The following is a 16,373-nucleotide window of genomic DNA, read 5'->3' as shown; positions in this document are numbered from 1 at the left end:
GTATCCAGATGTTAGAAGAAGGTGCGCAGTTCAGAGCTGATGTTCCACCCTTTTGCAGGACATCTCGATTTTTCATAGGTGCGAGGGTGCAAGCTCCAGTCCTCGTGCATGTGCAGCACGGGCCCTTACCTGTTGATGTTTCTCTCCAGTCCAGTTTTATTCCATGGTACTTACCCATGTTACATACAAAGGACCGTCTTAAGATGCATACCTTTAGAGGTCCTTGACTTTCCTTTCTGGAATGTGATCTTTTCATGTCATGTACCATTCAGCCATCTTTCCACTTCCATGATCTCAACTCTTCCCTGTGTTCCTTTTTAAAGGAGTTGCTCCCTACAATCGTGGCTCAAAACCTTTTTTTTTCCACCTTGTGGAAAACATTTCTGACTTCCTATAAAATAAAAACAGTAAGGTCTAGACTCAAAGAAAAAATTAAAGTGTCAGTCCCTCCTCCTACAGTGAACATGTGAAGAAACATGTCTCTCCTTTGAATTTTTTCTTGAAATTCTCCTCAAATTTAAATTATCGCTCATACTTTGCCCATTAGATCTTTTTCAGTTAGAAATATCAGCTAACTCCTTCCTCCCATTCCCATTGCATTAGTGGCATTGATTGAGATTCTGACTATACCTGTGAGCTAGTAACCATTCCATCTATTTGATTTATTATTCACGACATTGACTAACTGTTCCCCATGCCAAAATAGCCAACCTGGCTCCACCTTAACTAGTCTCCATGTGAGAAAGAGATTTCAGATACAAATCCAGCAATGTAACAGTTTCCATTTTCAAGCATACCTTTTGTTTTTCAGGGTAGCCTTTCAAATTTTTGTGCTTTTATATTTTGATACTAGTACATAATGTACATTATGCACATCTGTCTTTATTTTTCTACCTACTTTTTCTCAGTCCTCATCCTGATGGCCCTCTCTCCTTCTAAATAGTTACAATTTTTCTGTGTCGTGTGTGTGTGTGATTTTATATAGTTAATGTTCAGTAAACACAGGTGAGAGAAAAATTAAAATACTTGTTTGCTGAAGTTAGCTAAATTGTTTCATAAGTTAACTTCCAGTTGCACAGATTTTCCTGAAAATTATTCAATTTTGTTCCCTCTGATTGAAATAAAAATTTTCATTATGTATCTTTACCACATTTTTTCAGCCATCTTTCTGAAGCGAAAACCTAGAGACAGGCATGGCATTTTTCAAACTATCCAATGACTCTCCTTTGTCCACTAAGTTAAGTCCCTCCAAATCTGTCTCCTGAGATTCCTCCATTGTCTTTCTCCTCTCCTTGGGCCTGCCATAACACGCTCCGTCTGTTCAGATGGGTCTTTTAGAGAGTATACCTTGCTTTCACACTATGCCTCTGCTTCTCCTACTGGACTCCCTAACACTCACTGATACACCAGCTGTAACTCAGTATTTCTAACTACAGCTTGCCGTCTCTCTCCACATGTTGACCATGACCTACTAAAATGACATTCTGGTGTCCATCCTCCATATTATACTATACTGTACCCGTCTGTTCATGCATCTGTCATCTTCAAACTGTGAGCTCGATGGAAATAAGTGGAAAAGCATCGAATTCATCTCATTCATTTCTCTCTGCAGCTTCTTAAAGGCTACAAGCACTTTAGTTGGCTCATCACACAGGCTTATTGAATGAATGAAGATATTTCATTATTCACACGCTCTCCTCAAACAGAATCTCATTCACTGTTGAAAGTTTTCTTTTCTTTTTCTTTTCCTTTTTTTTTTTTATCTTCCAAGGATCATTATAAAGATTATACGCAAAGTGCAGCTTTTCAAACTCTCACTTGGATATAAGTAGGCAGTTAATTTTACAAAATGGCAGTACTGTAATAAAAATAGCATTTTGAAGGTGATAACACAGGAACACATAAAAAAATAGTGATTTAGAACAGAATAAAAGAAAACTATATGAGACAAGTTTAGGGATTATTTTTTTTTAGTAGTTTGTTTTCCAATTTCAATTGTTTGCTTAGATCTAATGTATGATACCTGGCCAGTAATGTGTGCTCGTGCTGCTCCTCTTTATTTTATGGAATTTTGTGACTATTTTTGTAGGTTAAGATTTACTTGTCCTGCTCAAAGCTGACCCTCAATAAAAAACAAACAAACAAACAAAACCACTGCAAATAGCAAAGTGATTTTCTACCTAGTAGAACATCTGTAAGAGAATATATGATGAACGGAAGAGGTGGTGACTTGTAGTTATCATAGGAATTCTGTTAGCTCGCTAACATCTGGAGTCAGTTACAGAAGGTGTCTATGGGCTAGCCACATCTGTGGGTGCCTTCAGCTACTTCTTCATACTTTAAACCTGAGAGTTTGGGAAAACATGCATATTTTATAGTACCAAACAAATTAAGCAGCTCTATAAATCACATCACTAGGTGGTGTTTATCTCTGAAGGCAAAGAAATAGAGAAATTAAAAAAAATTTCAACTTGTATAGATTGGAAAATACAAGAAATATTTCCTTTAGGGCTCAAAATGAAATTCTAAGAACTATATATTAGAATTCTGTGTAGTTAAATAAAACCAGCAAATACTCATCTTGTTAGAATCCTTGGATACCTCTGTATAAGTTTATTCATTTATTACAGAGTATTTGATTTTGAGTTCAAAATTACAACAGTTTTTAGAAGTTTCTGTTTACAGATCATATTCTTGGTACTTAAGAGTGGCCAAGACCTATTGCAGGAGGCCAAATCAATTCATTTGATTTTTAAATAAATCCGTGTTTAATGACAAAAAAATAATTCAAAGAGATTCATAACCAAGGATTGAAATAATCTGATTATAAAAATTATTCATGGGAATTGCATTAAAATATATTAACTTATTTTCTGCCAAGATCCTCTTTAATGAGCAGCAAGCATAAGGCTATTCTGTTACAATTAATTGTTCATTGCCTTTTCATTGATTTTTTTTTGATTTTACACAAACCCAATGGTGTTTTAAGAGAAATAATATACATGAAAATAGCCATAGTCATATCAAGAAATTAACATATCTGTGCATAGATATGAAAGTTTTAAGTAAATTGAAGGTTTCAGAAATGACCAACGCATGTACAAGTTATCCACTGGAGCAGGTAAGCTTTTCATTATTATCTCCGTGTTTTCTGGCATTTGATTTGACTGGTAATTTCAATTCACTTCTGTGTTCCTGCCAAGAAGTCATTTCCCTCTGTTTCTAAAAGTACACTGTTCCAGAAACTGCCTAATGATACAAACAAGAATGTGGCATATCCAGTATTCGTCTCGTTATCTCCATGTTTCTTTTCTTTTTTCTTGATAACTGATTTCTCTTTCCTTGTCTTTCTTTTGAATTGGCATCTCTGCAGGTGCATAGGCTCAAGTATTGAAGACTGCATCGGCCTGATGGATAGGTACTTGGTGTGCTTGCTTCCCATGTTCTTCCTCCAAGGCTCCATGCGTGAGCACTGGTGCATGTGTGTGCATGCCACTGTGGATGGAGAATGATGTTTTCTGTTCTGCAATTGCTTGCAGGTGTAACGGTCCCACTAGTCATGACTGCATTTACTACCCATGGACGGGCCATTCCACTTTACCACAACATGCTAGGTAACATCAACCATGGTTCCATTTTATCACTCAAATTCTTTCTTAGTTACCACGGATTAAATTAGTAACCAGTTGGGCTAATGTTTTAATGGACTAAATGAGAACTTTTGATTCAGTTCTTGATTTTACCTTCATTCATTGTAATTTCAGAACTCTACTTAGTAATACCATTGATTTTAAATTTTGTTCGTTTAAAAAAATATTAGACATCATCCTCGAACTCGAATAGAGTATTCTTAAGTTTATAAATAATTTTAAAAAATCAAAATCTTTCAAGGAGAATTTTGAAAGTATTGATTGATGCTTATATGATGTTTACTATATAATTTAAATTTAATTTATGATTTTGTATTATTTGAAATAACTAGTATATGTTCAGATAGAAAAATTAATCAAGAATCAATGCAATATGAAAATATTTTGTACAGGTTAAAGCACACATTAGAATTACAAGAACATAATATATGATCCATATTTACACAAAATTTTCAACACAAATATTTACGGTAGCCTTAATCATAATCAACAAAATTTAGAAGCAAGGTAGGCTTTTGAGTTGTCAAATACCCATGCTCTGCAATATGCCGGAGTAATAAAAAGGAAGAAATTGATGCTACACACACCATAGATGGATCCTGAATTCACTATGCTAAATGAAAGAAGCCAGACTGTTAAAAACACATACTACTTGATTTTCTTTTTATATCAAACTCTGAAAAAAATGAAACTACAAGGACAGAAAATCATCCAGGGTTGCCTAAAGCTTGACTTCTGGGGGTAAAGTTCACTATTGAATGGTAAGAAGGAAATTGACAGATAATAGAACAATTTATACTGTGATTGTGGTATTGTTTATATAAATAAAGCAATTAGCACAGACCATAAGCTATGTATTTTATTATAAACTATATAAATTTTGTGTTATTGTTTATACATAAAGAAATATGACTTTTAATGTCTGTATGAAGCATTTTAACTAGGAAAGCAGTAACTGCAATGCAATATTACATTAGAAATAACACTAATTTTATGAAACAAATTGGATCTTTTTACAAGAAAGACAGTTGTGCTAAAGTAAAGGCAAGTGTGAATTTTAAATGATGTACTGTTTTTATTATAATTTTGTGTTGTTATATGACAATGGAACATTTGTGAAGCATAACCAGTAGATTAAAAAAAATCACAAAAGCAATAGATTCCAGCAGCTGCCTTTATCAGTGGTGGCCATTATGCTTAATTCTAACACCTAAGACTGTGTGAGCAGTGTTTCCATCTTACCTTATCAATCATAATATAGTATTGTTTTATGCATCTGGCTACTTTCACTAAATATTACATGTATGAGATTCATCTATGTCACCAAATCCATTCATAGCTTTTCCATTTATATGTTTTTAATTGCTATTAAGTTTTAAAGTTGTCAAATAAGTGATGTGTCATCTTCATAAATTGTTTGTCCATAAGTAAATAATCATGAGGAGTTCTAAGGTAAATTATTTGGTTAGAGTAGATTCATTCATACAACAGTGGCACATTGATACTTGGGCTTGAACAAACCAGCTAACACAGTTGTCTAGAACTACCTTAAAACTGTAGGAAAATTTAAGAAACATAGCAAATGAGAAAGAAAAAAAGTAAGTGAGAATAAGAGAGAAATCCAAAGTCCTGCATAGTCTTCTGAGATTCATCTTGGATTCCTGCCATTCTCATGAAATTATCTTTCTTCTTTCAGACATTGATTGGATCACTGAACTATCATTTTGAAAAATGATTTTGCATTTATTTTGAAGATTTTACTTATAATTATTCTAATATTTTAATGAGAAAGTATTCCACATGGTGGTTAATTATGCTCCCTTTAAAATCAGATATTCAAGTTTTGAATCAAACTCTGAGCCTTTATAGATGTGTGACTTTAAGGTACTTCAATTATCTGAGCTTCCCTCTTTCATGTGCAAAAAGACGTCATTTATGTAGTTCCCAAACAGTTCTGAGGATGGCTTGTTTGCTTAGTAACAGTAACCATTCTTTCTTTCTATATTTTTCTATAAAACAATATTATTTTTCTGTGTAACAAGGATTCTCCGACCTCAGGAATGTGAAACCATGCTCCTCAAGGAAAGAAGAGACTTTCAAAGTCACTCAGAGGGAATTGATTCCTGCTGGTGTCTTCCTGATAGCCTTTGTGAAAGGGAGTCTTTTCTTTCACTTTGCCTTGAGGATCAGGGAGAAGGTAGTATAGATGACATTTGGTCATGGGGCTGATCTGTAGAGTGATAGATCACTTGAAGTTCAAATGTCAATCTTATGCAGTGCCTGGATTCCCAGGAGATAGTCCATAATTTCAGACTAAAACAATTAATTAACAGTGTCATCAGTAAATATCCATGGCTAAAAATAGTGATTGGACAGTAAAGTGGGATTCGTTATTTCTAAGAAAAGACACCTACAGCCCCACTGCCCAGGTAAAGAGCAAAATTTCTTGATTGTGAAAGCATAGGTTCAAATATGGGTTCTATCTTACTTCTTTGTCCACAAAATTATATGATAGTGTAAAATTAGTTTGAACTTTTAAAGAAACAACACATAGATAACATGAATAGTCATTGGCTGCAGTTGTAATTGTTACTCAAATATTGCCATCTCAGAAAAATTTTATTATATGGCACTCTGTTCATAGTATGCATATATATTTATATACATACTATGTACAATATATATGCATAATATGTATATGTATATACATATATATGTGTGTGTATATATATATATATATATATGCATGCACAGAACAATGTACTGAAATTTCTCAGATTTTAATGATTTATATTCTACTTCAAACCACTACTCAGGGCTATATTTGTTGGTAACTGGTACCTAATGAGTTCTTCTAGATGTCTTTATTTACCGTCTGGTTTCGTTTTAAATTTAAAATAATGAGAGTGTATTTTTCAATTGTGTTGACTTATGAAAACTGCTACTCATACTCAATAATTTAGTATGTCCATAAAATTTATATTTAACTCTTTGGGGTATTTTGATTTTTATTGCATTAAAACTTGGAGGAGTCAGAGTCCCCTCAAGCACTGCATTTCAATTCTGGGTTGAACATGCATTTGGAAAGCAGGAGAGCTATCATGAAGATTTTAAGACTTTTTTCCATCTTTTAAATTCCATGATAAATTTATAAATGTCTCTCTTGATTGAATAAAGCAAATATTTCATAATGGGAAGACCAGAAATAGAACAATGAGAAATTAATGTTCTAGGCTTCATAATCCCCCTTCTAACTGGGAGGTTAGCCAAATACTTAATTTTCATTTAGACACAGAAGATTGCATTGAACATGCCAACGTGGCTGCTTTCAACTGTTTAGATTTACTACACCCCACTGCTCCACTATGATGTATTCTGTTCTCTAAAGCAGCAGATCCAAATAAAAGCAGATGCAATGTTCCCAGTCTTGATCGGCTTTCATTTCCTAAGTGGTGTTCTTTTTTTCCCAAACCTGTGATTTGTGAATTGGCTTTCGACCCTTCCTTTACCTTACAGACCATTGCTGGAATATTCCAGAAAGATTTGTGGGATAGGATAGAAAAAAAAATTAAGACTTGTTGTGTCATAGACTATCCTAATTATAAAGAAAATAAACCAGTAATCTTTTATTCTCTCTTTCATTTTCAAACCAAATTAATACTTTAAGATGACACTTGCTTTGACCAAATTTTTTCAAACTTTCCCACCGCCATAATTTTGATTTCCTCTCAAGAACACCATAGGCAATTATGTTTATCAAGATCTTTTATCCTTTTTCGTTTGATATTTGACTGAGCACACAGGCTACTTTTGAATAGATTTGTTCCTAATATAAAAACGTTAGTTTTTTTAGTCTATTTTTGGGTTCTTTGTCAAATATAGGAAAACCTTAAAGAGCATATTCTTATATACCACAGGGATGTGGATTTGATAATCACAAAAGAATAGATTATATTGATGAGGCACTTCTGCAAGTTAGTTAACAAAATGAAATCTAAGCTTTCTAAAACTTCATTTTACTTTGTAGATAGAAAATATTAAAATACATTTAAATATATAGGAGATCATCTATTTATGCATTGTAACTGGATTGCCTCCCTGTTCTAATTTACTTTTGCTATATACTCCACAATATATAGTACAATAATTGCGCTTAGTTTCTCCAAGTCTCTCATGGATAGCTATTTGAAACAATTCCTATTTTCATGGCCATAGACCTACTTTTACTTTAGGGTACAGTGCCTTTTGGCCCAAGAGGTCACACAACAGTCTATCCTTTGTCAGACTGACTTGTGTCTGATAAATGACAGAGATGAAGTGATAGGCTAGGAAACACTTACAAACTGTACTCTGCATTTCTTTGTTTTTCTCCCAAGGAAGTGAGTTCAGAATTTATGTTCAGATCGCATGATGCAAATCACCCATCAATGGTCAAATCACCCATCAATTGTCACCTTAGATGAGTGTCAGTTCTATTATGATTCCTATGTACAATTAATAAAAGTCTACAGCTTTTTTATTACAATTCTAGCCTTATTACATAGCAATATGTATATAAAGGTTTTTTAAATAAATAAATCCAAGATATGAGGAGAGTATATGAAAGTCTTCCTTAGCAGGTGATTCATGCACATTTCCTAGAAACTATGAAAATGTCAACATGATCTGAAAATAAGCAGGGACTCACAAAGCCTCTCTGTTCACTTGACAATGGTTACTCATATAGCTGAAGAAGGTACTTTAAGCAAAAGAATTTAAGCATCTTTAGGATGCTCAAGTGGTTTTGAGACTGATATGAAAATGTTCATACCGCAGTACCAAAGCATTCCAGACAGCAGCAACATGGCCGTATTCAAGATTAGCAAGCATAAGAATGTGACCAGACTAATCCATTTTAATGACTGAAAGTCAACAAAGGTTCTTTAGGCTTTGGGACTAAAGTAGAATGACTAAAGATATCATTTAAATTAATAAAATGTTAAGTATATAGTGAGGATCAAAATATTAAATGAGTAGATGGAAACACTCAAATACTCAGCTTTTTCCCAGCCTAGAGCATTTTCCTATGGTGAACACACCGTTATGGTTTACACCCATTTGCTTCTGATTCAGATACCAGAACTGCTTTATATCTCACAAATATCTTGAGCTTCAGCTATTACCGATGCTCTGATATCTAATGAAGAGAGCAAAAATGTAATGGTGGATAATGTCCTGAATCTTAAAGACAGCCAGGTTCATTTCAGTAGTCCAGTCTAAGGTCTACTGTTCCCCCTTTTAAGAAAGAACAAAGTATCCACACTTTGGTCTTCTTTCTTCTTGAGTTTTTTTGTGGTTTGTGGATTGTATTTTGTGTATTCCGATATTCTGGGCTAATATCCACTTATCAAAGAGTGCATACTATTTGTGTTCTTTTGTGATTGTGTTACCTCACTCTGGATTATTTTCTCCAGATCCATCCATTTCCCTAAAAATTTCATAAATTCATTGTTTTTAATAGCTGAGTAGTACTCCATTGTGTAAATATACCACATTTTTTTTATTCATTCCTCTGTTGAGGGACATCTGAGTTGAACTGCTCTAAACCAATAACCATGAAATCATGATATAATACTCTTAATGGATTTACCCACAAAAAGAACAGTGGAGGAACACTATTTAAAAAAAGGTTTTATTTCATCAGCTGTAGTAGGTTACAAATGGGATGAGTCAAACAGATCCAAGAAAAAACATCTGTTTTCCTGGACCCATTATATATACCTATATATTTGTCTGTGAACCAAACTTTTATAAATGTTTATAAGACTAACATATGATATCTTGTACCCACATTACAAGCTCCAGTTTAACTTTTTTATAATAGAAAATTACTCAGATTTGGAATTACACATTATATATTCATAAAATCATACTTAATTCCAAATATTCATAATTAAGTACTATTCTATTTTAGCATTCTATATATGGCCAATAATTGAATAAAACTATCTTTTACATACAGGCCAAAGTTTCTATCTTCATATCTGCTTCATGATAATAAATGAGTCAGAGTTATTTACCCATAAAACTTAGACATGTATTGTATTAAACCCTAAGAAGATACCTTTCCTCATATTTCCTATTTAACTAAAGGAATCTAATTAACTGGGACTCCCTCTGTGATGCTGTTACATAAAATAATGTGTAGATATTAGAGTAAATTGCTCTCTTCATACTTTTTTTTCTTATTACCTCAGCACATTCCATAACTAATCATTCTTTTATAAACATACAATTATTTTTGCATATTATGCATGTAAGCAGGCACTAATTAACAGGGAACAGTTTGATTTACCAGTGACATTCCCTCACAGTGATTTTATTCTCAGCAACTATCCACTCTTACCCAAAAATTGCTTTGATTTCATGGTAAATCAGTACTAAAGAATGAGAGAGAAGAGAAGGAAGGCCCACCTTTTATAGCCTCTCAGTGCTTGCAGTCCTTGTGATTTTTTTTTTTTATGACATCATGTTCTGCTGCTCAGAATAATGGATTACACATGCTTGAGTCATTTATAGAATAATTATAGACACTATCCACAGTATTAAAAATAAAGCAAGAGGCTTTAACCATACAAAGTTTACTTGTTTGCTAAATAAGTATTTTTATTTTATAGAATAAACCAAGTTTTCCAATTCACATCTTTATTGACCTTCTTGATACAAAAAATACGAGAGTTGAAATTCCAGGTCCAATTCCCAAAGTAAATGTCTACATTGTTTTAGATACCAGTGGGAAAAGATAGCAATACGAGAGAAAAAAAATGTATATTTTCTTCCTGAGTCAAACTATATTCTTTTTTTCTTTGAAAAGTTTCTTGGAATTTCATGCAGACTGTACTGTCATATCCTAAAATCATTCCCCCAAAATTTTTTGGGTGTAATGAAATATGAGTATAATTAGTTTCCTGACTATGTATGTAATAATAGTTATTGCTACTACCACTAGCATTATATAAATGAGGAAACAGGATAAGAAAAGCAATTTTCAAACTTTCACCTAGTAAGTTCTATAATACAGATTGGAGTTCAGATGACTGACTCAAAGAACACACTTTTTCCTCTCTACCAAGCTGCTTCTCATGTAAAGGCAAAGTTATAAAGACAGTATCTATGTATTTTATAGCCTTCTTAAATTCATTTATTGTCTTTTAATCTCAATACTACCTTAATAGTATCTATAATGTTCTGTAGTTTATTAAAGGCTCTGAATTATGAGCTATATTAAAACCAGTAACATTAGATGGCATTAACAGTAAGTCTTAAGGTTTCCTGTCATTTAAAAAGTAAAATAAAGCACATAGTATAGCAATAGGGATGAGAAAAATTAGGATAACTGAGAACCAAGGTATTCAAGAAAGGAGTTCTAGAAGCCGAATAAAAATATATTTATGGATGGAGAGAGAGCCAAAGTTTATTGGCTAAATAATTGGCAAAGTTAATATCTTGAAAGAAGATGTTGGCCATTTTATTTGAGAGATTTGAGAATTTCAGAAATTAAAAATAGGTATTCTTCATATGCTGCTGGATCCATGACCATGGAGAGGCCCTTGGTCTTGTGAAGGTTCTATGCCCCAGTGTAGGAGAATGCCAGGGCCAGGAATTGGGAGGGGTGGGTTGGTGAGTAGGGGGAGGGGGAAGGGAACAGGGTTTGTTTTTCGTTTTTGTTGTTGTTTTTGATATTTTTTCAGAGGGGTAACCAGGAGAGGAGATAGCATTTGAAATATAAATAAAGAAAATATCTAATAAATAATAATGATAATAATAATAATAATAACAATAACAAAAATAGGTGTTCTTTAAAGTGGTAGAACTAAAATTAAAATGTTTAGGAGATAAGACACAAATGGAGATCATCTTGTTTTGAGAAAGCTATGCAACATGCTTGCTGTACATGACCCAGAACATAGAAATAAGGTGCGTATGTGTGTGTGTGTGTGTGTGTGTGTTTGTGTGTGCATGTGTGTTTAAACTGTGGAGCACAACAATACATATAAAAGCTAATAGGAATTATTAGGAGAAAAGGAACTTTTTACTTCAAAAAACAAAGAATAAAGTCGGTGAAACCTTTAGGCAGCTGATGGAAAGGCATGCTCACTTCAAAGTAGGGAATTTGGCTACCGAGATTGGTGATCATACATTCACTTTAACTCAAAGAAATTCACAAACAAGTTGTAAAAAATCTTGTAAAACTAATGACAAACTTGACAAAGAAAAATGGATAAAATCATGACCTCCTCTCCAATGGATTGTTGGCTTAATTGAACACTTTAGAGCTGAATGGAAGAAACAGTTCCATAAATTCAAAAAAGAAAACTCCATTGAACTTATCCAGAAAGACACACCACTCTAAAGCACAATTGTAGTGTGGTATATTGCTGAGTCTGTTGGAAAGTTTAACTCACAAATCAAATTGATGCTGTTAAATATGTTTTATCCAGCCAGGCTATTATTGCTTAAATATGGACCTTGGTTGGCATTAGCGAATGTGTGTTGATGTACGTTTGAAGTTGGCCAGATAAGCACATAAGGAATGAGAAAGAAGTCAAAAGTGTATGATAGATAATGTATAATGATGTGAGGGAAAGTAGAGTCTTTGAAACCTGAGAAATGGGAACAGTATTGGCTCATAGGGGAGAAAAAAGAGAAGGCACTAGGCTGAAAGTGAACCACATGAAACCAATAGTCTAAGAGCAGCACCGGATACTTGCCATGGTTCATGTGGGCTGCTCCTATTCCATCAGGCCAGCCCTCTAGGCCACGAGCTCAAGATCCAACGACCCCATGTCAGCTCCCCTCCTCCTCCTCCTCCTCCTCCTCCTTTTCGTCCTCCTCCTCCTCCTCCTCCTCCTCCTCCTCCTCCTCCTCCTCCTCCTGCTCTTCCTGCTTCTCCTCCTCCTCCTGCTCTTCCTGCTTCTCCTCCTGCTCCTCCTCCTGTTCCTTCTCCACTCTCCTCCTCCTCTTCCTCCTCCTACCCCCTTGTCCTCCTCCTCACTCTCTCCTTTTTCTCCTCCTTCTTCTTCCCCTCCTCCTCCTTCTCTTCCTCCTCCTACTTCTCCTCCTTCTCCTCTTCCTTTTTCCCCTCTACCGGTGAGCCCCAGCCAAGGTAACTGAGAACAAACCTACTTCTGTATACTGCCCAATCACAGGCTTTAGCCTTTTAATTGACCAGTTAACTTGGGGAACAAGATTTAGACAACAAAAGATGGTATATGTGAGAATTCGCTCCTCTTGGGACAACCTGGTCTTGTGGTACAGGATTTAGAATTTGAATGAATAGTAGCATCAGACCAAACCCCAACAACTAGCAATATGATTATTTAATGTCATCAGTCTAGGTAGGTAGGCACATTACAAATGAGAAAGCAGGGGGCCTGAAAGCCTGGGGTGGATTGATGGATGGAGAGAAGTGAGGAGATTCAACAAGAATTTACAACATAAATTGCATTGCGAGATTTAGTGGTCAGCTGAATTTAAAGAGTTAAGGGGGAAAATGTAAATAATTAATTCTGGTTTTCTGCCTTGCAAATTGAATGGATGGAGGAGCATTAAGGCATTCTGAGTTTGGCACGAATATGTTGACTCTGCAGCTACTTTGATGCCTTTAAGAGATGTTAAGTGGAAAATATAATAAAATGATACAGCATTTTTTATATATAGTCAAGGAACAATAGTGAATGCATAATATAGAAATAAAAAGAACCAATTATTTATATCTTCAGAGAAATTTGAATATGAAGAAAATGATAGAAGGGGCCACAGAAAGAGCATTATTAGGGAAAAAAAGACATCTGAGGATATGTGAAATTTAAACATATCTTGGAAGACCTTAAGCAAAAGGTTTGTGGTATAAAACAGAATAAACATTGTGCATTGCAAACATCTCAGAAAAAAAAAAAACTACAGAAATTAAGAGGCTAAGCAAACATGAAAGCATTAACTTTGGAGATGAAAAAATGCAACACTATCTGCCTCAGAGGAAACTGGAGGAGAGGAAACTGCAGATGGGCCAACAGGTTTTGTAGACAGTCTTAGGGTTTTCTGTTTAATGCTTTATATCCTAACTGCTATCATAGCTGCAAACATCTCACCTGAAAAGGAGGAGGGTTATTTTCTGAGAGCATGTAAACATGTAGGTGAAAGGAATGAGGGATTATCTGCAAAGTCAAATTCAAATAGAAACTGTGCTTATTTTTTGTATTTAAATCACTCTGACATTAGTTTACAAATTATCCATAATTTGAAATGTTTCCCTACATGCATCTAGCTTGAAGGTCATTTATTTTATTATCTCAAGGAAAATAACAGCATGCACTATTACTGATTCTAAACTCATTAAATTAGAAGGCTCTTAAATATATAATGAGGATCTAGCAGCACCATGTATGCATTCAGAGAAATTAGCAGATTTCAATACCTGTCACTTAATTGTGAGATGCTGATATATAATAATTATTATAAACTGCACCACATGAACATGAGCAATTCCATGACCATGCAAGTACTGAATATTAGAAAATCAGTAAAGGATTTTTCTTATTTTTCTCTTCACATATAAGGAAATATAATGGAAAATGCCTCATGAATAAAATTTACTCAGATTTTGATTGCACTGAAATGATTAAATTTATATTCTAACAATAGTGCCTTTTAGAAGAAATTTTTCTATATGCTTCTCTTTTAAAATTGAAGCAAAGAAAGGTGGCCTTTACCTTTGTGATGATTAAAGGCTCCCATCACATTTTTATCATTGTGTTTCAAAACAGTAATTCTTTTCTTTCATGTAATTTGAAAAGGTAAGGAAAACTACAAGAGAATGCATGCTCAGTATATTAAGTAGATATGCCAGTGTCCGCCAAGTATATAATTGTTTGCACACATTCACCATATACTAAGATGCATGTAGTTTACAGACTTGGCAGCATAATTTGCATATTTGGCTTCTTAATGTATTCACATAATTACACACTATTCTTTAACTTGCAGATTCATAGTCCTCAGCCCTTGCATTGTGAGACAACATTTTTTAGTATCACTGAACCACCAATCACTACTGAAGGATAGGTGTTTTTTTTAATTCTATTGAAAGTGATAAATAATATGTGCACACACTCACACATGCACAAACATGCACCTGTCAATACATAAAGTATATTTAGCTATATAAGATGTATGGCATCATTCTGTCTTAGTATTCAATTTAGTAATCATTAGTAAAAATATATTAATTTGAAAACATTCAAATTGCAGAACTTACACTAGCTTCAAACATTCTCACTGTAAATTATGTACTTTTCTAGTAGTCTACTTTTTTGACTTTCATAAAATACATGGCTGTAAAATTTCAAAAAAGCTTCCAAGACTACATCACTTAGTAATTCATTTTAAAACAATGATAATTTCATTTGTGAAGTTAAAACTTTTAAAGAGAAGCACTGGTGAATACAGGAGCTTTAATTCACCCTCTTCTCAAATCAGTTTGTTGATCTACTGTTTGGTGTTATGTTTCCTAGATGGAGAAGTATACATACAGAGATCATTACTATTTCTATTACAATAGTGGACAAGATGACTTGCTCCTATGGCATTTTGAAATAATCGGCAAACAAAAATCACCTATAGAGTAATGGAAAAATCTGATCTTTTTAAAAATAAAACACTATGTCTAGATTGTTTGAGCTCTCTTGCTCTGTGTCTCTGTCTCTGTCTCTCTCTCTGTCTCTCTCTCTCTCCCTCTCTTTCTGTTTCTGTCTCTCTCACTCTCTCTGTCTCTCCTCTGTCTGTCTCTCTCTAACACACACACACACACACACACACACACACTCACTCTTCCTCCATCTCTGTCTCATTTCTTTTGTTTTCCCCTGTCTAGATCTCCTCCTCTCTCCTTTTAAATTATTTTACTGCTACTGTGCTAATATTACTCAATAATAAAACTAAACTGTATAACATTTTGAAGATAAGCCCATGGCATACTACCTGTGTTCTTTGGATTTGTTTGTTTTGGCTTATTTTCAAATATCAAAATATGAATACACTTAGTGATCTTAAAATGTACTTACAGAATCTTTTTTCTTTTTTTATTAGATATTTTCTTTATTGACATATCATATGATATCTCCTTTCCCAGTTTCCCCTCTGAAAATAAAATAAAATAAAATAAAAACAAAATACAAGAAAAACAAAAAACAAAACAAAAAACAAAAAACAAAAACCCTGTTCCCTCCCTCCTCCCACTGCTCACCACCCCACCCTCTCCTGCTTTCTGGTCCTGGCATTCCCCTACACTGGGGCATAGAACCTTCACAGGGCCAAGGGCCTCTCCTCCCATTGACGACTGACTAGGCCATCCTCTGCTATACATATGCTGCTGGAGCCATGAGTCCCACCATGTGTACTCTTTGGTTGGTGGTTTAGTCCCTGGGAGCTCTAAGAGTACTAGGTAGTTCATATTGTTGTTTGTCCTAAGGGGCTGCAAACCCTTCAGATCCTAGGGTCCTTTCTCTAGCTCCTTCATTGTGGATCCTGTGCTCAGTCCAATGGATGGCTATGAGCCTCTTCTTCTGTATTAGTCAGGTACTGTCAGAGCCTCTCAGGAGACAGCAACATCAGGATCTTGTTAATGTTCTAACAAGTAGCTTAGAGAGTTGCATTAGAGCTCATCCACTTTTGTCCCTCCCTCTC

General features: G+C 34.4%; 1 protein-coding gene across 4 annotated transcripts in view; it reads left to right on the top strand.

Annotated features, from left to right (window-relative positions):
- Positions 1 to 16,373, top strand: part of Erbb4 (erb-b2 receptor tyrosine kinase 4) — a 1,021,671-nt gene that overhangs the window by 780,455 nt on the left and 224,843 nt on the right. For 2 of the 4 annotated variants that reach the window (XM_031367819.1, XM_031367817.1), the window contains exon 16: positions 3,540 to 3,614. In XM_031367819.1, the coding sequence (XP_031223679.1) occupies positions 3,540 to 3,614 (75 nt within the window). Of the gene's footprint in view, positions 1 to 3,373; positions 3,419 to 3,539; positions 3,615 to 16,373 lie in introns of all 4 variants that reach the window. The other 2 variants (XM_031367820.1, XM_031367818.1) reach the window with 1 other exon arrangement.

Source organism: Mastomys coucha, unplaced genomic scaffold (assembly GCF_008632895.1).
Source record: "Mastomys coucha isolate ucsf_1 unplaced genomic scaffold, UCSF_Mcou_1 pScaffold14, whole genome shotgun sequence".
Taxonomy (NCBI): Eukaryota; Metazoa; Chordata; class Mammalia; order Rodentia; family Muridae; genus Mastomys; species Mastomys coucha.
Note: the sequence above shows the minus strand (reverse complement) of the source record. Positions and strands in the feature narration are given on the sequence as shown.